The sequence below is a fragment of the Oncorhynchus mykiss genome, chromosome 12 (assembly GCF_013265735.2).
Source record: "Oncorhynchus mykiss isolate Arlee chromosome 12, USDA_OmykA_1.1, whole genome shotgun sequence".
NCBI classification, from domain to species: domain Eukaryota; kingdom Metazoa; phylum Chordata; class Actinopteri; order Salmoniformes; family Salmonidae; genus Oncorhynchus; species Oncorhynchus mykiss.
In genome coordinates, this window is record NC_048576.1 from 54,400,796 (window position 1) to 54,424,562 (window position 23,767).

The 23,767-nt window shown below is 45.6% G+C and overlaps 1 protein-coding gene across 2 annotated transcripts in view; it reads left to right on the forward strand.

Moving 5' to 3' along the window:
- ppp2r2bb (protein phosphatase 2, regulatory subunit B, beta b) overlaps positions 1-23,767 on the forward strand; it is a 101,330-nt gene that overhangs the window by 41,523 nt on the left and 36,040 nt on the right. Inside the window, exon 1 of one of the 2 annotated variants that reach the window (XM_036937801.1) lies at positions 3,995-4,584. The exons of the other annotated variant lie outside the window; for it this stretch is intronic. Within the exon in view, the coding sequence (XP_036793696.1) occupies positions 4,515-4,584 (70 nt within the window). The 5' untranslated portion in view covers positions 3,995-4,514. Of the gene's footprint in view, positions 1-3,994; positions 4,585-23,767 lie in introns of those variants that run through there. 2 annotated transcript variants of the gene reach the window in all.

A 23,767-nucleotide genomic window follows, 5' to 3' on the forward strand; every position in this document is an offset into this window, starting at 1 on the left:
AAGATAAAGGTCAGGCTGGGGGAGAGCGGATTAAAAGCAGCCTGTAGGAGGATAATCTAATAGTCCTTCTTAAAACATGATGACTACTGCATCTCTTTCTCTCTCTCTCTCTCTCTCTCTCTCTCTCTCTCTCTCTCTCTCTCTCTCTCTCTCTCTGTCTCTCTCTCTCTCTCCCTCAGTCCATCTCATTCTGTCTGTTTCTCACTAAATCCATTTTCCATCCTGTGAGTGTGTGACCTATATTTTTGTTCACCGTGCATTTCTCTCTCCTCCACCCTCTCTCACCCTCTCCTTCCTGTCTTCTATTTTACTCTACCTTGCAGCTCCAAACCCCCTGCCTAAAATAGACGAGTTGGCTCTCTTCCAAACAGCAGTTTGTGGAGCATATCGAGGTGTCTGAGTCGACAGGGGCTTGACAGAACTTATTTTCAAAATAATTCCCCTCTCCTCTCGTAGCTAATTCAGACAATGTTACTGCTATAAGAACATTCTCCATAAGGCAACCTCTAAAACCTCACTACCTGAGGAGAAAACATCACCAATCAAACCCACAAAATCATGCCCTCATGATTACCCTTTTCATTTTTCTTCTTCAAAATAGGTCTTTGCCTGCAACTTTCTATACTTAACAGTCGTGTTCCCCAGGAATTCAGGAGGGCAGTTTTGACAGTTCTGCAGTCGGTGAGGTCTTGTTGCAACACATTTTTCTATACAGTATAGTGACTCTGTAAGCTGATTCCAGGTCAGTAAGTTCAGATCCAGAGCTGGCCTATCAGGAGTGGTTATTTCATTTGGAGCTGGCAGGGTGCTTTCCATCACAGGACTTGCAGGTTCTCCAGCTCCAGGCGAACGTGTCCCTCTGCACCTCTTCACCGTGGCAGCTGGCCAGATCGGCGTATGGCTCAATCCTATTTGCTATGAATTCAATTAGGCCACCCAGAGTCTACCACTTTGTGCTCTGCATTTGTAATCACGGATGTGTGTTGTTTAAGAAGAGGAGCTCTCCTTTCTTTTCTCGTCTGCTCCATTAGTGCTTGTATATGGCTAGTCTGGATCGCGAGTCTCGCTGTGTTTTATGTAGTGATCGCTCTACTCTGTGCTTTGTGTCCCTCTATAGGGACTGTGAGGTCATTAAGACCTGCGTGACGTTTTCTGTTCCCATAGATGCAGAGGGCTCCAGTGCGTAAGGTCAGGATGGATAGCTAGTAACCATAGCACTGCACAACTAGGCCCGTGGAGCTGTGGCGCTAGCTACCTCTCCTGGGTGAACAGAGCACACTGACCGAGGTGGCGGCGCTGGGCTTGATGTGGTTGGAGGAGGGTTATGGGGTGACAGAGTGAGAGAGGGGGGATGGGAGAGAGGGAACACAGCACATCAGGGGAGTATTCCCCCATAAGCCACTGCAGCAGCAGCCAGGAGCCAGGTGGGCACAGGGGGCAGGTTGAACGTCAGAGACAATTTGGAGGCAGACCCTGGCCATGCTCTCCGTGGAGGACAGCCCTGCGTGTTCCAATCAGGCTCCTTCCCCAGGTCATGCAATTACCACGGCATCCACAAGAGCGATTGTGTGTTATAATTAGGTAATTATTGTCTGTGTGTTTTCGATGAGTGGCGCTGTGGTTCTCACAGCTTAGAAGCAGGTGTCCTATTATGAGAGGAGGGATGCTAATACAAGTGTTGTGCTGGAATACTCTGCAATATGCACTCCCAATGACCGATGTAATGATTATTCGGAGATCACACTTCTGTGTGTGTGCACAGTGCGCGCAAACACGAACACGCTCACAACAGCTCAGCCGCGAAGTGGTAGGCCAGAGAAGCCCTCAGAACGGGACCACCGATTGCTGAAGCGCGTAGCATGTAAAAATTGCCTGTATCGGTTGCAACACTCACTGCCGAGTTCCAAACTGCATCTGGAAGCAAGGTCAGCACAATAACTGCTTGTCAGGAGCTTCATGAAATGGGTTTCCATGGCCGAGCAGCCGCACACAAGCCTAAGATCACCATACGCAATGCTAAGCGTCGGCTGGAGTGGTGTAGAAGCTCGCCGCTATTGGACTCTGGAGCAGTGGAAACGTGTTCTCTGGAGAGATGAATCAGGCTTCACCGACTGGCAGTCCGACGGATGAATCAGGAGAACACTACCTGCCCCAATGCATAGTGTGAACTGTAAAGTTTGGTGGAGGAGGAATAATGGTGTGGGGCTGTTTTAGATCCAGGGAAGAGAAATCTTAACGCTACGGCATACAATGACATTCTAGACGATTCTGTGCTTCCAACTTTGTGGCAACAGTTTGGGGAAGGCCCTGTCCTGTTCCAGCATGACATTGCCCCCGTGCACAAGCGAGGTCCATACAGAAATAGTTTGTCGAGATCGGTGTGGAAGAACTTGACTGGCCTGCACAGAGCCGTAACCTCAATCGAACACCTTTGGGATGAATTGGAACGCCGACTGCGAGCCAAGCCTAATCTTCCAACATCAGTGCCCGACCTCACTAATGCTCTTGTCGCTGAGTGGAAGCAAGTCCCCGCAGCTATGTTCCAACAACTAGTGGAAAGCCTTCACAGAAGAGCGGAGGCTCTTATAGCAGCAAAGGAGGGACCAACTCCATATTAATGCCCATGATTTTGGAATGAGATGTTCGACGAGCAGGTGTCCACATACTTTTGGTCGTGTAATGTATGTTTCTCTCAACCATCACCACCATAATACAGAGGCTTTGGATTGGAATGGGTTTGGTCGGTGGTATATTTTACAGTGAACAGGCCAGTAGAGAGAGGTTTCAGTCAACAGACTTCTGCTGTGGTTGTGTGTCCTGGACGCAGAAGCTTTAATTAAAGCAGTCAGATTATTGATCTCAGTCTTGGCTTCCTCAAGGCTATTTCCACCCCCTACAGTATCATTGCAGAATAAAATGGTATTTCTGCAAGCCCCTTAGAACCCCTTGTGTGTGTGTGTGTGTGTGTGTGTGTGTGTGTGTGTGTGTGTGTGTGTGTGTGTGTGTGTGTGTGTGTGTGTGTGTGTGTGTGTGTGTGTGTGTGTGTGTGTGTGTGTGTGTGTGTGTGAGTGTGCCTGTCTGCATACAGAATAATAATACATCTAAGCCCTCCTCCTTCCCAAGGACAGCAATGAGCTCTGCCTGTTAATGTCATCCATCAGAAGGCCTCTCTAATGCAGTCTCCCAGTCGCCCAGTAATAGAGCACATCCCAGTGTGGTGATTCTGGAGAAAATCAATGCCTTTTTAATTCCCTCTTCCTGTTGCTTATACCCCTCAGCTCCCAAATAGAATTATCAAAACAGTTTGTTCAAACCCCATGACGGCAAAGACAGATTCTATACCATTTAGAGTGAATGTGAACCCAGATTATTCAGGGGTTGGTGAGGACTATCTCCTTATTAAAAGGATTAGGGGTTGAGGGGAATGGTTTGTCATGGTACGGAGAACCATGACAACGGAGACAATTGGATTGGGGAATATTCAACTGGTCATAAATAGGGTGGATGGAACTTATTTTCATGGCATGCATCAGTGACCTTCATCATTTGGGGATGTAGATAATGGCTGTGATTTATCCAGACCTAGCTGAAGGGCAGTGGGCTGTTAAAACATGATCCTACAGCACAGATGATTTAACATGTAGAGGCAGGATGGGTAGGGGGAGGTCTCTGACAGCCACAGCCACCAACACCACCATGCCCAAACCCAACTAGGCGAAATTACAGTGTGGCCACAGAGACACAAGCAGGCAGGCACACACACACACACACACACACACACACACACACTTTTTGGGGTAACAATTATCAGAAAGGATTTGAAGGGCATCGATATATTGTATGTTTGTTGATCAATATGTGACCACCGTATCCCCCTGATATGAGGGCGCATCCCTGCGCTCTGCCCCAGCATGTGCGAACACATCACTTGTGATGCTGACGCAGGTCGACAGAGGCAAGCTGTCTGGGCGGAGCCAGTAACGCAATGCGCGAATGGGCAGTGGCAACAGCAGGCTGGCAGTGAAGCACCCGGTGAGGTTTGGCGGCAGAGCGACACGTCGAGGCGAAACGGGGTGATCCAAGAGGAAACGGACGCTGCGATGCAAGCAGACTGGAGCAAAATAAGAACCAGCTCACACACCCTGCTCTGATTTCTGGACTGTTGTATTGCGCCTCTGACAATGGAGACGTAATGCGCAGCTATTTTATTGCTGTCAGTTTTATAGTTCGTTTTCTGCCACTTTAATCTGAGCCTATTATTGGCAGACAACCGACGACTCAACGGTCGTCTCTAAAGGGACAGGCTTTTTCCTCCTATGATATTGTATCGAACGGTTATTTATTCGTTCAGGAGCAAACGTTGAGGTTTCTGCCTCTATTCCACATTCTTATTTCTGGAAAGGGTCTAATCATGACGAAAAGCGCGCAGCTTGCGCCGACCCTGTGCTGAAGCGATGTTTCAGGACCATGGATACTTGTTTCTCTGTTTCTGGTTTACAAAATAAGTGTCACAAATGGATGAAGAAATCGACACCCGCAAAATAAACAACAGCTTCCTCCGGGACCACAACTATGCAACTGAAGGTATTGTAATGAAAGGATGCAGGGACTGTAGCTCGAATCTTCCACCTTCTACCTTCTGACCAGTAGCTCAGTGTGCCATCAACTGTTCTACAAAAGCATGCTCTATGGTACCTCATATATAGACCTAAGTACGTAACTTTAGCGCCTATTGACGATAGTATATTATCACTGGGGGAGTTTTTTTAAGAGCCACGACACGGTACGGTTTTGGAAACATAGGCCTTTTGGAAACGTAGGCCTAAATCGTTCATATAAGCGATACATAATTTAATAAAAAACAAAGGTTAAATTACTACATGTTTATAGGGTTGGGGTTCCCATAAGACCATATTTCCATGTTACAGAGCTTATTTATGCCAAACACATAGGAAGGAGGTGTACCTGTGGTAATTATTTATCTGCGTCCCCGAACACCTGTCTTCAAACTGAAAACGGACGCCACTAACATGTTGTCACATAAAAAAATACTGTCAGCTGCAACTGTGTTAACATCGGTTAAAACAGTATACATTTAGCGTTTGTGAAATAATTTTGATGTGATTTGAAAGTCGGGGGATTTATGTTTCTCGAACCGTACTGCAATTGAGATTCAATTCACGTTTAGATGGAGTATTTGGCTGTGTTGGCTGCCAGAGCCAATTCGCCTCGAAACAGAACATGTAAGGTCCTTGGGGGGGTTCTCCCGCTCTGCTGACGATTATTTTCATGCAGGAGTAATAAAGGCCTAGTGCACTAATTTGGTAAACTATTTTTTTTTTAATGTATATAAATCATTGTGTTTATTTATTGTGATTAGTGCATCAGCACGACTACTTCCCGCGGCAATGCTGAGTTGTCATAGCTATGAGTCTGTACAGTCTCTTTCTCAGAAAAAAAGTGTTAAGCTATGTAGAATTAATGGCTGTCTGGCATTAGCCTATAGCGTTGCATTATATATTGAGAAGGTCAGATATTGGAGAATACACCATCCAGTCACGGATGTCTGTGTATTCCGAATGAATCACTGAAGCTACGCACATCCCGATGCATGAGAAGCGGGTCAGAGGAGACTCGGTGGGAGAATCTAAATCCCATTCTCCTCGTGTCCTCTATCCTCTCTCTCCTCGCCTCCTTCTCAAAACCCATTGGATGAGAAAGCCAGAGGACCCTCCCCTTTGACCTTCTCCAATGTGTTTAGGGAAGGAAGCGAGGAGAGAGAATGCGAGGAGGACGCAATTGAGATTATCCCGGGTAGTTCACATAGGGAAATAGGTTTATCCCTCTGACCAAGTACACTGAACAAAAATATAAACGCAACATGTAAAGTGTTGGTCCCATGTTTCATGAGCTGAAATAAAAAATCCCAGAAATGTTCAATATGCACAGAAAACCTTTTTCTTTCAAATTTAGTGTACCAATTTGTTTACATCCCTGTTAGTGAGCATTTCTCCTTAGCCAAGATAATCCATCCACCTGACAGGTGTGGCCTATCAAGAAGCTACTTAAACAGCATGATCATTACACACAGGGGGAGTATTTCTGTCTGTAATAAAGTCATTTTGTGGGGGAAAACCCATTCTGATTGGCTGTGCCTGGCTCCCCAGTGGGTGGGCCTATGCCCTCCAAGGCCCACCCATGGCTGCACCCCTGCCCAGTCGTGTGAATTCTTTAGATTAGGGCCTAATGAATTTATTTCAATTGACTGATTTCCTGATATGAACTGTAACTCAGTAAAATCTTTGAAATTGTTGCATGTTGCGTTAATATTTTTGTTCAGTATACAACAAGAGATCACAAACAGCATTATGTTGACCATTTCGTATCAACCACACGAGTAGCCTAAATATTTATTGATAACGACACAGTAATTCATTTAGAGAGACATTATGGCTACTTATTTTCATTTTTAATTTTTATTTTTCTGCTCTTTTGCACACCAATCTCTACCTGTACATAACCATCTGATCATTTATCACTCCAGTGTTAATCTGCATAATTGTAATTATTTGCCTACCTTCTCATGCCTTTTGCACACAATGTATATATAGACTCCCCTTTTTTCTACTGTGTTATTGACTTGTTAATTGTTTACTCCATGTGTAACTCTGTGTTGTCTGTTCACACTGCTATGCCTTATCTTGGCCAGGTCGCAGTTGCAAATGAGAACTTGTTCTCAACTAGCCTACCTGGTTAAATAAAGGTGAAATAAAATAAAAAAAAAATTAATTGGCTATCGTAATTGTTTCAAATAAAAAAAGGTCATTCAAAATTCAATATCCTATAAGTTGGTTGTAAATGTAAAGGACACGCACTCTTATAGACAATTCATTCTGCTTGCCCTATGGCTGGTTATGCTGTATTGTTTAGGGTCTGTGCTGTAGCCTGTAGCAGTGGAATAAAGCATTGGGGTTGCTGGTGTCAGAGTAGTGCAGGTAATCAGATTGTTTGCTGTTCAGAATTAAAGTTTAGTTCTCTATGCATTTTGCCTGTTTAAATGGCAATAGTGAAATATGCAACACTAAGCAAAGGCACAAACAGGATTCTATGCTTTTCCATGTTGATTTCCGTCTTTCATATGACTTAGATTCATTGATTCAGGGCTATATCAAGAGTTAGGCAACAGTAAGCAGCGCAATCATGTTGAGCCCAGCCCCCTCTGTTATCTAAAGCTAAATAAACTCAGCAAAAAAAGCAATGTCCTCTCACTGTCAACTGCATTTATTTTCAGCCAACTTAACGTGTGTAAATATTTGTATGAACATAAGATTCAACAACTGAGACATAAACTGAACAAGTTCCACAGACGTGCCAATAGGCGACGTTGTTGCCGGTGACATCTGGTGAGGACCTACCTTACAACAGACCTACAAGCCCTCAGTCCAGCCTCTCTCAGCCTATTGTGGACAGTCTGAGCACTGACGGAGGGATTGTGCGTTCCTGGTGTAACTCGGGCAGTTGTTGTTGCCCTCTTGTACCTGTTCCGCAGGTGTGTTGTTCGGATGTACCGATCCTGTGCAGGTTTTGTTACACGTGGTCTGCCACTGCGAGGACGATCAGCTGTCCATCCTGTCTCTGTGTAGCGCTGTCTTAGGCGTCTCACAGTACAGACATTGCAATTTATTGCCCTGGCCACATCTGCAGTCCTCATGCTTCCTTGCAGCATGCCTAAGGCACGTTCATGCAGATGAGCAGGGACCCTGGGCATCTTTCTTTTGGTGTTTTTCAAAGTCCGTAGAAAGGCCTCTTTAGTGTCCTAAGTTTTCATAACTGTGACCTTAATTGCCTACCGTCTGTAAGCTGTTAGTGTATTAACGACCTGTGGAACACAGGTGCGTGTTCATTAATTGTTTATGGTTCATGGGAAACAGTGTTTAAACCCTTTATAATGAAGATCTGCGAAGTGATTTGGATTTTTACAAATGATCTTTTAAAGACAGGGTCCTGAAAAAGGGGACGTTTATGTTTTTGCTGAGTTTATGCGCGGATGGATCAGGGGCTGGGCAGTGAGAGGAGAGAGAGAGCTGAAATAACCATATAGGATTAAGCTGAACCACCAGATAGGCAGATGACACTGGCGTCAGACAAATGCAACACATAAGACAAGCTTAACTCAAAATGTTCTCTCCCATTCTCTCATGTGAAAGCCAGGCAGGACCAAAACATTTTCTCTCTCTTTAATCTGCTTCACCTCTAAGCGGCCAGACTACTGCTCTTTCCAGGAGGGCTTAACCAGTGTCATTCTTTATACTGAAAGTGTTGTTGCATTGTCTCAGAGGGAAGCGTACCCTGCTCGTTTCACTATATGGGTAACTGTAAGATCTATACTGTAGGGTTCTGCAGTCTTCCTAGTGCTGCATGTCCTGGAGGGAACGGAAGGCTTTCACAGAAACGTACGTGTTACAGGCTCTGAGGTGTACAGCTCACTCAATTCTCCTCGATGTATGAAGGAACTGAGGTGAAGACAGGAGCCTCGGGTGAAAGTGAGCAGCAGGAGTAAAATAATATATATTTTTATTCAGGTTCATCTAAATTCTTTAAAAAAAAAAATATCAGTCAAGAAATGCTAGATATTCGTTTTCAATAATGGGTTTCACCCAATATGTTGTTCATATTCATATTAGCTTACCCTGCTTCACATGAATCTATTTTCAATTTATTTGCGATTCCTAAAAAAATATGTAAAGTCAATTGACAAATGGTGAAGTGATTTTCCTCGTATTATTGTCTCTTATTACTCCTCACAATCTAATTGGGAATAATGAGTAAATCATACAATTTCTGAGGCAAAACAATGTAGACAAATTACGTTCTCCCCTCCCCCACATCTCCTCCATAAAAGCATATTACTATTATCGCCGTTTCTAGCACCTTCTCAAGGGCATGAGGGCTGGAGGGGGGCTGATGGCTGCCAATAACCCCCCTCCTCCATCACTAAGAGCCCAGGTTAAGCCTGTTTCCGAGTGAATGACCCTGCCTCACCCACTGACCTACAAACTACCAAACCCTTGCCCCCCAACCCCCTCCACCTACTCACCAGGAGCTTATCCCCCCCCCCCCCCCCCCCCAAATCCACACCCCTGTGTGCTTTCTCCCCAAGGACCACAGAGTGTAAATAATTCAGGTACCGTCCTCTCTCATCCATCAGAAGAATATTTACAACCCCCCCCCTCCATCCTCCCAGTCTGCTGTCTGTGGCTGTGTCCTATTATAAGGTCGGCCTGCATTTGTATGGGAGGGAAAGGAGAGGATCTCAAGGCCACCAGACTGCTGTCTCCATCTTACCATTACTACTAAAACACATGGCATACATAACCTCTTTAACTCTATAAAGACTGCTCATGTCATCTCAGTCTATGATGAAGTAGATGACATGAAATAGGTGTATGGGGTAAATTTCACGCCTTAAGTATTGTTTTCAAAAATCAAAAAATTCGTAAACATGAAAAATAAAGTTCTAAATGTAAAAGTTATATTTTTGAGGAAAAGTGAAATAATGGATGTTGAGATAAAAAATAAACAAATTGCAAGCAAATAATTTTAAAGCGAGAGCAAATGATTTGAAAACTAATGCAAAATTAGTTTTCAGTTGAAATTTTCCAACAACCAACTGTTAAATCTATTTCGCCTATGCTCTTGCCCGGCAGTTCACAGGCAGCTGATGAGGGGAGGACGGCTCATAATAATGGCTGGAATGGAGTGAATGGAATGATATAAAAAATATGGAAACTATGTGTTTGATACCATTCCATTCATTCCATTCCAGGTGGTGTATATTCCATTCCAGGTCTCTTTTCCATCAGTAAGTGGTGTACACACGAGTCCCTGGCCTAAATACAATGATGTAGCTAGCTAGCTAACTGGAGACATTCGTCATGGGTCTAAAATCACAATGGCCTATTCGGACGTGACATCACTTGGTTTAGTAAAAACATACGGGCAAACCTTTCACTACGGCTGGCAGTGGCTAGCAACAGGCGTGCGGAGTCTGGCGATTCATTCTATTTGGCTAGCTAGTCAAACAACTAAGCAAGCCAACTAATCTAACATACTTAAAAACTGTACGTGTCAATAATTATTGGATAGCCACTGATGTGTTTACATTGGCTATTGTAATTTGTATCACCATTACGTTGCGAGACGTATTTGTCACGTGCGTGTTCCATTAGAAGCATATCTATATAATACCTTTCATGACAAACCATGTAACTAGATAGGTAAACATATTAATTAATAGATAGGAATTTAAATAGAAAACTGGACTATTTTGGCATTAGTTTTCAAATAATTTGTTACTGCTTTAAAATTCAAGTTTGCTCTCGATTTAAAATGATTTGCTTGCAAGTTTTTTTGTTTTGCTATTGATATCGATTTTTACATTCATAGTTTCACTTTTTTTTTTTAAACATTCTTCACAATTTTTCACGTTTTAAGATATATTTTATTTTGAATTCAATACTTAAGGTGTGAAATTTACCCCATGTAGATGACTGTCATCTACACTGTCTGTTCTGTCTGGGAGGTTGTCCAGAGTTATGGGAGATGTGGATAGCTGCAGACAACTGTGCATTTTTAAGAGAAAAGCTTTGAATCACAACAGCAATGCTATTTATCCCCAGATGTTTCAGATGTACTGTTTCCTTAGATGTACTGTTTCCTTAGCATATAATTGACTTGGACTTTTTTTTAAAAACTTTTTGGAGTGCACTATCCACTGTCCAAGTTAGAGCAGGGAATATGTCGATAGGAATCAGGAAGAACTCATAGAAATGGCCAGGGGGTAAGCTGTTCTGCTCATGATGGTCCGATGCTACTTGTTTGACATTCAGATTAATATTTGATGACTCATACATTTTTAACATGTATTTTAATGCACGTTGTGTTTACCTCTGCCTGTTACTACTGTTAACATCCTCCACTAGAAGAAAAGACTAAACGTAAACGGTGCACTTTAACCTATTTTATGATACCGTGAGAGGCGCATCGTGTATCTTCCTTTCACCATTTTAGTCCCCAATCCCCTCACTTCTGCTTTGCTCTTTGGGGTCTAGGCTGGGTTACTGTAAAGCACTTTGTGACAACTGCTGATGTAAAAAAAAAGGCATTATAAAATCTAGAAAAGAGGAAAACCCTCTCATTGTGTTATTTTGATTGATGACATGAGAGTGAGACCAGAGCAGTAATTAGACCAGGGCGTTAGAGCAGAGCTAACGTAACGTCCATGGACCTCTATCTATGTTGTCTCTCGGAGAGGGAACACTACAGTACCACTGGGATCTCTTTTCCGTCAGCAAACCTTTGGGAGAGAGGATCTTCCTTCTGTGAGATGGGGCTTGAATTTGATGGCGTGGATTAGTCCTAAATGAATGCACACACTGGGTGATGTGTGAGTGAGGCGGTGTCACGCGGTGATTGTGCCCTCTCTAATCAGATCTCAGCCTCTTAGAGGGCTCATCCTCTCCCCTCCCAATCGGCTCCCTCCCTGCACACTGACAGGGACAGAGATTTATGGACCTCCCAATTCTCACAAAATGGATACGGGCGGGAGGTGGAAGAGGGAGGAAGACGGGCTACTGTTACAGGGACAAGCATGTACAGTGCATTCAGAAAGGATTCAAAAACCTTTTTTCTCATTGATCTACACCCAATACCCCTTAATGACAAAGTGAAAACAGGCTTTTAGACATTTTTGCAAATGTATTAAAAATAAAACACAGAAATACGTTATTTACATAAGTATTCAGACCTTTGCTATGAGACTCGAAATTAAGCTCAGGTGCCTCCTGCTTCCATTGATCATAATTTAGATGTTTCTACAACTTGATTGGACCTGTGGTAAATTCAATTGATTGGACATGATTTAGACACACTGGTCTATATAAGGTCCCACAGTTGACCGTGCATGTCAGAGCAAAAACCAAGCTAAGAGGTCGAAGGAATTGTACGTAAAGCTCAGAGACATGATTCTGTTGAGGCAAAGATCTGGGAAAGTGTTCCAAAAAATGTCTGCAGCATTGAAGGTCTCCAAGAACACAGTGGCCTCCATCATTCATAAATGGAAGAAGTTTGGAACCACCAAGACTCTTCCTAGAGCTGGCTGCCCGGCTAAACTGAGAAATCGGGGGAGAAGGGCCCTGGTCAGGGAGGTGGCAAAAAACCTGATGGTCACTCTGACAGAGCTCCAGAGTTCCTCTGTGGAGATGGGGGAACCTTCCAGAAGGACATCTCTGCAGCACTCCACCAATCAGGCCTTTATGGTAGAATGGCCAGACAGAAGCCACTCCTCAGTAAAAGGCACACGACAGCCCGCTTGGAGTTTGCCAAAAGGCACCTAAAGGACTCTCAGACCATGAGAAACAAGATTCTCTGGTCTGATGAAACGAAGATTGAACTATTTGGCCTGAATGCCAAAGCGTCACGTCTTAAGGTATCCTGGCACCATCCCTATGGTGAAGCATAGTGGTGGCAACATCATGCTGTGGGGATGTTTTTCAGCGGCAGGAACTGGGAGACAAGTCCGGATCGAGGGAAAGATGAATGGAGTAAAGTAAAGAGAGATCCTTGATGAAAACCTGCTCCAGAGCACTCAGGACCTCAGACTGGGGCAAAGATTCACCTTTCCACGGGACAACAACCCTAAGCACACAGCCAAGACAATGCAGGAGTAGCTTCAGGACAAGTCTCTGAATGTCCTTGTGGCCCAGCCAGAGCCCGGACTTGAACCCGATCGAACATCTCTGGAGAGACCTGAAAATAGCTGTGCAACCAGTAGATGAAATGAAATAGGTGTATGGGGTAAATTTCACGCCTTAAGTATTGAACCAGACAGAGCTTGAGAGGATCTGCAGAGAAGAATGGGAAAAACTCCCCAAATACAGGTGTGCCAAGCTTGTAACGTCCTACCCAAGAAGATTTGAGGCTGTAATTGCTGCCAAAGGTGCTTTAAATTAACAAAGTAATGAGTTAAAGGGTCTGAATACTTATGTAAATGTGATATTTCAGTTTTGTATTTTTAATACATTTGCAAGAATGTCTTAACCTGTTTTTGCTTTGTCATTATGAGGTATTGTGTGTAAATTGATGAAGGTAAAAAAAACAACAATTTAATATATTTTAGAATAAGGCTGCAACATAACAGAATGTGGAAAAAGTGAAGGGGTCTGAATACTTTCCGAATGAACTGCAGCTGTGAGCATATTGCTGGCCTTTCGGAAATGGCATAATGGTAAAAAGGCTAACGACGCTGGAAACATTTATCACAGCCCCATCAATCACCACCTGAAACAAACCCTGTGACTCTTATTAATGTATATTATGCCATGAATTAGTTTGACATTATTATACAGGTTGATCGCGTTACTAAGCCAAATAAAGTCTCCGGTCAGACATGTCTCACTCAGTTAGGACAAGGCCACGCAAAAGGTACGCCAGACTAAGGATAAAGCACTAACTGAAATTGCCCTACACACACAACTACTCAAGTTGAGAGGGCTCTGTTTATGCCCTGTCAACGGATCCTTCAAACTACCCTCGGGAGGTACATTATCTCCCCGAGTGGACGCTTCACAAGCAATGTAGATGCACCAAAACCGGGAAAAGGAGAACGTTCCCAAAGTCCGTCCATATATATAAAGTCCCTTTATATAATCTGACTTTGGTTTACTTTCTTTGGGTGCGCGGTTTATGATGAGCAAATACATCTGGGTTTCAGGACCTGCACGTATCAGTACCGACGGATACAACTCCATTTGAAAAAGTCGTCAACATCTAGGATGTACAGTGGGTTCTGTATAACTCACGAGGAACATTATGCAGTGCCGCTGGGACAATCCTCTTGGGTCTATGGCCCGGCCTCGGGCCAAGTCAGGCACCTCATCTCCCAGTCAGTGTTAGCAGCAGCCAGGTAGAGTTATAATGAGACGGGTCTCACATCTATCTCTCTCTTCACTCTGGAGGCAGAGGAAGTAACAGTACAGGACTGTTGTGATGGATGCTGTAGTCCTGGGAGATGCACCTTCAGCCTCCACACTACTCAAATGAGCCCGCTGCTTTATGGATGGGCTGGGAGTTCGAAGGAAGCAGAGAGAAGGAGAAAGAGATGGAGGGCGGAGGGTTAGGTGGATAAATAAAGCTCAGAGAACGGCTGAGGGAGCTGGCTGACCTAGAATTGTGAGCAATTCTTGTTTGTTGTTGCTTCACACCAGTACACTACCACCTCTAAAGTTACTGCAGTAAATGAGAAGTCGGATGGATTGTTTGTATATTAGGCTCAAATGGCTTTGAGTTGAGCCGTGTGTGGCGTTTCCCAGGGTTACAATTCCGGATGCTGATGTTTTTCATACCTGGGTTTGATTAGACCCGGATGAGTTAGAATGATGCTCTGAACAGTTCTACGTTTTGGAGCAGAACCAGGAGTTTTGACTCCCCATCCCGGTAACATATGCTTCTGTGAGCTTGCCTTTGTGTGCCTGTGAGCTCCCCAATCCCACTGGAATCCCTTTGTGTGTGCAAGAGGGAGTGTGAATTAGCATAATGGTGATGCTAATGTAAGGGTGTGTCTCTGTGGAGGTATGTGCATTAAACCACATGGGTGAGCAGTGAGCACCCATGTGGGTTTTGGGCGTCCGTTCAGTAAAGCAGTTCATTTTCAACTCGCCTCCTATCAGTCCAGTTGCACCCCTCACCTCTCGAATCTAAAGGCTGAAGCACTGGGCTCAAATTGTGACCTCATTGGTTCCTGCCGTTGTCTACTCTGGCCCCTACACTGCCCCTGTACCTATGGCAAGAATGGGTATTTTACTTACTGCTACAGTAGGACTCCTGGTACCTCCGCGATTTTAGTCGTATTTTGGGGCTGTCTCAAAAAGATCAGGTCTAACCTTCCAGCAAACAACATTCCACTCATTCTGTAAATCTCTTTTGTTTGCCTGCAGCTTGTTTGTCTTGAATGCTGGTTCTATTAAAATACACATCTGTTTTAGCCATGCGGTCTGCAATCGATAGGCTATTGTTTTCCTGCGGCTGCTGTTGCCCTTATCATGGCCCTGCTCTCCAATTATCAAGAGGCTCCTTGTGTAAACAATGGTAAGGAAGCCAGGACAAACATACACAGCGAACACCGAACATCCACCTTCTGTTTGTGCTGTGTTTTCCTAGTGAAAGGTTCTAGAATGTCTCTACTAACCCTCCACACCCCTAGTCGGCCCTGGGTGGAATCTCAGGGTTAGCCTCTGAGGGCTGGGGAGTCCTACAGGATGTAGGAACTAGGGAGGTGGTAGAGGCCATTGTTTTGGACTGTGGTAGCGGTGGGCTGAGGTAATGGTAGATGGCGCTGAGTTCCTTCGCTAGTCTCTCTGCCTGGCTCTGGCTCTCTCCTGTTGACCCTGCAGTGACAACACCACTGAACAATAGTCAGGAGTCTGTTGACATGCCTGTTGTTTGTCCAGAGGAAGGAGATCAGCTCTCCAGTACCCAGGGAGGCCTCATGACCAGGTCCCAGAGAACATGTGATATAAGACCGGCTAAACAATGCTATGTTGTTCCTCTGCATCAGGATATCGGCCCACCACCCTCCAGCAACTGTGTACTAGAGTTTAGGTGGCATGATCTCTAATTGTGACACGAAGACAGTGCAATGCATTAGGTGTGTGACATCTTGGTGATACAATGGAAATCTTAGCTGCTGTATGTAATACATATTGCTGAGTATTTCAAGATGTATGAGCTCAGAATGAATCAAGATTCCGTGAAAGATACTTTAACATCCAAGCTGCTCACAAAGCAAATGGTATGAAGAGGGACGTTGATGTCATCCCTTCTGTTCTCCCCTTTAAGGGTTAATGAAGAAGTGACGGAGAGACTACACATACATGCCTTAACAGGCTGCTGAGTCCCTTCATGTCTGTCCATTGTCTGTCTTATCTGTGAGGGAAGAGGAGTGTGTGCCTGCAGCGCTGCTCTCTTTTCCTCTGCCCTGGGAGGATTAGGCTACTGTTCATCTGTGATGAGAACCAGCAACCCCCCCCCCCCCCCTCCTCAAAATGGTTTTCTTCCTGTAAACATAGCTTCTAAGAGGGCTCGTATAGGGTGATTTTTTTCTGTGCTCCAAAAAGAAGCTTGTGATTGTGATTTGAGAAAAGGGCTGTGGAGTTGTGAGTGTGATTCGAGAACAGGGGTGTGGAGTTGTGATTGTGATTTGAGAAAAGGGCTGTACGTAGAGTTGTGATTGTGATTTGAGAAAAGGGCTGTGGAGTTGTGATTGTGATTTGAGAAAAGGGCTGTGGAGTTGTGATTGTGATTTGAGAAAAGGGCTGTGGAGTTGTGATTGTGATTTGAGAAAAGGGCTGTGGAGTTGTGATTGTGATTTGAGAAAAGGGCTGTGGAGTTGTGATTGTGATTTGAGAAAAGGGCTGTGGAGTTGTGATTGAGATTTGAGAACAGGGCTGTGGAGTTGTGATTGTGATTCGAGAACAGGGCTGTGGAGTTGTGATTGTGATTCGAGAACAGGGCTGTGGAGTTGTGATTGTGATTTGAGACCAGGGCTGTACGTAGAGTTGTGATTGTGATTCGAGAACAGGGGTGTGGAGTTGTGATTGTGATTTGAGACCAGGGCTGTACGTAGAGTTGTGATTGTGATTCAAGAACAGGGCTGTGGAGTTGTGATTGTGATTTGAGAACAGGGCTGTACGTAGAGTTGTGATTGTGATTCAAGAACAGGGCTGTGGAGTTGTGATTGTGATTTGAGACCAGGGCTGTACGTAGAGTTGTGATTGTGATTCGAGAACAGGGGTGTGGAGTTGTGATTGTGATTCGAGAACAGGGCTGTGGAGTTGTGAGTGTGATTCGAGAACAGGGCTGTGGAGTTGTGATTGTGATTCGAGAACAGGGCTGTGGAGTTGTGAGTGTGATTCGAGAACAGGGCTGTGGAGTTGTGATTGTGATTCGAGAACAGCGCTGTGGAGTTGTGATTGTGATTCGAGAACAGGGCTGTGGAGTTGTGAGTGTGTGAGAGGTAAACGGAGGATCTTTGAATTTGAAGTAGTAGAGTGCAATTGCATTGGGAAACAGATGATTGAAAATTATTTTCTTTCTATTTTTGCAACTGGAAGTGGTATGACCAGGCATTGACATAGAAAGGTGTTGCACATCATATTTTGCAATGACATAATTGTTGACATGAACAAATGTGGCCATGACTATTTGCACTAATGGGCAAAACATTAACATAATGATACAGTGGAATTGAATGCTATTGTTCCATCCCCTCCCCTCCAAATGGAATCTATCAGGCCCACATTTACAGTGTGTGTGTGTGCATGCATGCCTACGTGTGCGTGTCTGTCTGTGTGTGTAAGAAGGGGAGACTGTTCAGTACCCGTCTCTACTGATTACCTCTCTGGCAGCGAGGCTGGATCTCCCCCTCAGACCCCCTGACCCTGAGTTAATCTAACAACAGCGTGGCAGAACAGAACAGGGGGATGGGGTGGAGGAGAGGAGGGGTGGAGGAGAGTGGAAGGGGAACCAAGGGGGAACCAGGGATCCTGTTAGAGGGACTGCGACCCTCTCTTGTGCGCTCATTAAATGCAGATTGCTGATGCCTATTTTTCTAGTTCCAACTCCCCTTACCCCCACCCTCTCTCCCCCTGTCCTGCAGCACTTTACCGCAGCCCCTCTGAGTCGCTCCCTGTACAGAAATACTTCCCACATACACAACACTTCTCTCCCCCACTCCAGCACCGTCAGCAGTGTACAGTAGGCTGCCTGCCTACCTGTCTGCCTGCCTGTCCTCCAAATGGCATGACGGGCCGGCCACAGCCCCAGTGGACAACAACTGATACAGCGATCTGTTTATCTCTCAACCAGGCTGGAGAGATGCTAATAGGTTGGGACCTGCTTGAATTGGGACCAATTTGAGCCTGATCACTGTAGGCTGTTTTATACTATATCCCAGGGATTGGCAACCCTGGTCCTGGAGTGCCACGGGTACATCATGTTTTTGATTTAACCCACCTAGAAGACCAGGTGTGTTGAATTTGGGCAAACGCTGAACTGATCAATTAGCTCAGTTGGCCAAGTGCCTAGTAGAACCTGCAGCACTCCAGGAAAAGGGTTGCCTGCCCCTGCTGTATACCTCCAGGAAGCCTTCGTGCTCCAGTCTCCTAGAGGTATTAGGAAGTCATACTGAGGCTAGGCTATTTATAACCTCTATATTCTCCCTCGGTTCCATAGTATGGGCTAAAAAGGCACACATGTAAACACACACAAACCCAAACCTCTTGGGGTGCCTCCTATGGTACACAGAAAGAATGTACCAGACCAAAGCCAGGCTACGGCTAAGGCTCCGAGTATATACCACATTGCCAAAGGAAAATCAACCACTGAATGCATGGCTGGAGTGGAGGTTTGTGAAAACAGAACAGGAGTCCTCTGCGTTGAATGCATGCTGATCTATAGGATTTCAATAGAGCAGTACACCAAGGTAGAGAGTCTTGTCAATGTCAGTTTGGCTGCCAGTGTCAGTGGACTGCCGACTGGTTGTCTGCTGCTGACGTAGGTTTCGATTAAAATTCCCTGCCTGGCCTGGATCAGCTTTAAAACATACTGACACTTTAATCACCACACCAATTTCATCGCCACATTTTCCATGGATTTTTTTTTTTCAATCAATACTTTTAAAGGCCCAGTGCAGTCAAAAAACAGATTTGCCTGTGTTTTATATTTCCATACTATGAGGTTGGAATAATGTTGAAGTGTATGATAATGCCCGTTTAGTGTAAGGGCTATTTAAAAAGACCGCCTGAAATTTCTGCCTGTTTTGGTGGGATGGAGTTTTGTCCTGCCTGGTGACATCACATACATGAGTTGATAGACCAATAAGAGTTCCAAACCTCTCTGCCAATAACAGCTAGTTTTCAGTTTTCCCCTCCCCACTCAGACCACTCCCATACAGTCTTAGAAAAATTCTTGCTTGAGAAATTGCTAAGAAATTTTTATTTTTGACCATTTTAATTGCAGTAAGGTACATAATTGTTACCCGGAAATGATTTGATATTAAGATGAAAAATGCCGCACTGGACGTTTAAACACGTGTTATTGCCAGGTGAAGAAATGGTCCAGAGTGGAATCGTTTCCTCGGTCAGTGGATCCTATGAAATGAGATGCCAGACTGCAGGCAGTGCTGTTGTTGATGACTGGTCCTAGTATCAGGTCTGCCCCCTGAGTCTCTGACTCGACCCTATTGATCTCTCTCTCTCTCCAGCCTCTGTGCCTGTCTCAGGAACTGTCTCACAACACAAACACGCATGCACGCACGTGCAAACATAGACGCACACACACAAAAACACACAAAACACACCTCATAAAAGCAGTCTAAGCAAAATGGTGCCTATCCCATTCTGCTCATTGTATATGGTTGAGTGGTTATTACAGCTACATGAATAGGTCTGGGTTTTATGGGTGTGAAAGGCTCACACTGAGACTAGCTTCTGGCCCATTAACACAGACGAGAAATCAGCTTTTAGGCTCAGCCCTTTAGGCACACTGATATTTGTTAACCTTTTACATGATACGGCTCAGTTGACCATCTCCGTTTAGACGGGACACTAAATGTTCGTCTGTTACTCCAGTATGGTGTTCTAGCAGCCACGAATGTAAGGCTTGACATTGTAAAAACCGAGACGGGGGCAAACATTTCGGCCAACTAATCGGTGTACTCTCGCACTATTAGTTTGTTCGCAGCCAATTGTGCGTGTTTCCTGGACATAATCATTCCTGACCGTATTAGATCACCCGTCGTTGGAGTTTGGAGATTCAGTCAATATGAACGAGGGAAAGGGAAGAGGAACACAAAGAGACCTTGGCATGGCCAAACAAATCGTTGAATTAAACGTTGTGGTACATTTGGCTGGATTCTCCCTATTACATCAGTACCTAGTCAGCAGTTCTGCTCTGCCGGCCAAGTGTACCCAGGGCACTGCGTGGCACGGTACCACTCACCTTCTCATTTCAGTTCCCATGCTAATGCTCCCGGACTCCCAACAGCAGTCAAAGCCGGTCGCAGAGCCAATGATGCACCGATGGTGTCGGCTAGGCTAGGCTAGACTAGGCGGACAAGAACTGCTGAATTTAACGTCCCTTCAGCCCGGCATGGCTGGATGCCTCAGCACTGTTAGTAGCCCATGTCACTGTTAGTAGCCCATGTCGTTGGGTTATAGTGGTGCAGCTCCTCAGACAGACACCGAGTGTACGCAACATTAAGAACACCAGCTCTTTCCATGACATAGACTGACCAGGTGAAAGCCATGCTCCCCCTTATTGATGCCACTCGTTAAAGCCACTTCAATCAAGTGTAGCTGAAGGGAGGAGACGAGTTAAAGAAGGATTTTTAAGCCTTGAGACAATTGAGACATGGATTGGGCAACTCCACATCAGGAAGGTGTTCCTAATGATTGGTTTGCTCAGTTTATTATATTAAGGGCGCATTTACATGTCCAATTATAAATAAACTAGAGAATGTTTTCTGTTGTCTCCACCGACCTCCTTGACAGATAATTAGAGCTTTTCACTTTGGTGTAGTGGATGTAGTAGAGAGAGGGTAGCTAGCTACCAGCTAACCGAATTGCATATGAAATCAAAGGCACATCACTTTTAATGGGGTACTGTGCTGCAATAAAGCAAAGTAGGGCCTGCAGCCCTGCTACACTCACATGCTCCAGATACATATCTTAACTCGTTGACGTTGAACGTTTCAACCCAAACGAATCCAGGAAGCTTACGGGTTGGTCCAAACACGGATGCTGTACTGATGGGAACCATGGTTCCCGACTGTGCTACGCTGACTGGCATGGGCAGGCTGGTATCAGCAGCTGTCATAGCAGTGACATTCTGCCAGAGGCACTGAGGGATCCCTGTGATCTGTCTTACAGCCGTCTTGGAGACACTTGTGTTCACTCCGCGGCTCTTCCTGTGCCAGACAGCTCTATCGCAACACACACACACACACGCACACACACACACACACACACACACACACACACACACACACACACACGCAAAACACAAAACACACACAAAACACAAAACACACACACAGAACACACACACACACACACAAAACACACACACAGTTCTCTCTAACCTGTGGCATATGTCAGCAATAAAACGTGTATTACAGAAGTAGAGGGTCCCAGATGCTCCTGTAATGGAGACAAATGTTCATGTGTGGGGCAATTTAGACCAGGTGTGTGTATGTGTGTGTGCATAGATGGTGCTGGGATGGCAGCTTATATGAAGGGGCTGCCTGCTGCAGAGATTACATGTGAGCTCATTATCATAGACCAGATGTCTCTCTCTCTCTCTCTCTCCATCTCTCTCTCCCTCGCTGTCTCTCTCCTATGAAATTGCTCTAACTGTTGATTCTGATCCAATGCTGTGCAGTCAACTGGTGATCTCCATCTTCTTTTGAGCAGATGGCAGAGGTTGAGAGAAAGGAACGAGAGCGAGGGCACAGAGCATCATGATCCTGCAGTTAGAAACAAGTGCCTTGGTTGCACGTTCCATTTCCAGCCAGGGAGTGATACTGCCTTCTTGCTCGTGGCTCCGGCCCAAGTTAACGTTGCTTACGAACGAAATGGACAGAATCAAGAATCAAAGAGGCATGCAGTCTTGATTACAGTTGTTGCAATGCAATGATAAACACGAGTGGTCTGACTGTAATAGCTGATAGCCACTGATGTGTTTACATTGGCTATTGTAATTTGTATCACCGTTACGTTGCGAGACGTATTTGTCACATGCGTGTTCCATTAGCTCATGGCTGTTGTAGTGGCTGTTAGTGTAACGGGGGAGCTGGCTCCACCAAGCATGTCCAGCCTACTGCTGGAGGTTATTTATGTGACTCTGCAGAGTGCTGTAGAGCCAGAGGCCCTCTCCTCTCCTATCATTTGCTGTGGTTGAAACAGAGAGTTACAACTACAGTACCTGCCTCAGCAAAAACACCCTTTATTCACACACAGCAATCCCCCCCCGTCAGCATCCGCAACCAATACCCGGGGGGAAGAAACTGTCTGCTCAGGCGCTGGCAGCCAACAAAAGAGAGACAGAGCAATGGGGAGTCAGTCAGAGACCTGCTAAATCTGCTATCAGACCGTATATCACGGGTGTGACAAAAAAATAGATATTTTCTGCTCTAATTACGTTGGTAACCAGTTTATAATGGCAATAAGGCACCTCGGGGGTTTGTGGTGTATGGCCAACATACCGCAACTATGGGCTGTATCCAGGAACTCCGCGTTGGGTCGTGCATAAGAACAGCCCTTAACCGTGGTATATTGGCCTTGTACCACACCGCCTCGTGCCTTATCGCTTAAGTATAAAAGGAGAAGAAAGCAGGAGTTCACCTAGCCCTGTGACTCTGGATGTGGCTGTGGCTGCAATGTGGCCCCAGCCCCAGCCCTGGCCCCAGCCCTGGCCCCAGCCCTGGCCCCAGCCCCGGCCCCAGCCCTTGCCCAAGCCCTTTCCCCAGCCCTTGCCCCAGCCCCAGCCCTTGCCCCAGCCCTTGCCCCAGCCCCAGCCCTTGCCCCAGCCCCAGCCCTTGCCCCAGCCCCAACCCTTGCCCCGGCCCCAGCCCTTGCCCCAGCCCCGGCCCCAGCCCTTTCCCCAGCCCTTGCCCCAGCCCTTGCCCCAGCCCCGGCCCCAGCCCTTTCCCCAGCCCTTGCCCCAGCCCCAGCCCTTGCCCCAGCCCCAGCCCTGCTACTTCAGCCTGTGCAGCTCCAGCTTCAGTCAACCCCACCAGTGATGTATGGCTCCAGAGCTGCCTCGGGACCGCAACAATGACAGCTGGCCAATCTGCATTGCAGCAAAGGTCCCTCATACACTGATGTGCAGTGCACACTCTCATAGAGACTGGGGGCGATTGTGCCTAAACGCACACGTAGGTACATACTGGCCGGTACACACAGCAACATATTGGAGGTAAAAAAGCATTGCCATTCAGCTGTTCTTCTGCTCAATCACATCCTGCACATTTTCCAGATCTACAGCGTCATCAGAAACCCAAAGCAATGCAGTGTAAAGACTCAAATTTCATCTGCTGCTGGAACAAGACGTATTCACTGGAAGCTCACACCTTGACTTTGACTAGGAAGCAGTGCAGTGCTCAGAATCCCAGTGGACATGAGAACGGAATTTGGAGATCAATTAAGAAGGAATGGTCTTGTTTAACGCTCCTCTTTCAACATCGTTATCATTTCACTATGATCTGCAATTTTCTGCTGGAGCGAACCAGCCTGCGTCAGCATAATTTGATTGAGCAGCATTTTAAATGCATTTTTCAACCTCCACCTCAAAGAAAAGTATTGGAAGTCTACCCCCCAAGTGAAATATAGCATTCAATGGGCAGTTGTCTTGTATGTCAGTTGCGTTGCATTTCACAAATGATACAAATGTATAATGTGACAACAAAAAACAACACATTTAATTCTTCCACGCAAAACAGATTCTCCCTAGGCCCATGGTTTCATAAGCTTAGTACCTCAGTGCCGTGGTGCTGAACTGGGGTTGGGGGCACTGAGCTGGGGTTGGGGGAGTGCCTGTTATTGACTGGGCTGCAGTAAGCTGCCTGGGCCAAGCCAAACAGCCCCTGGCCACTCTCCCCGATTTATTTATGAAAATAAATATTCCAGCAGCCCCGGGGGCCACATTCATTATT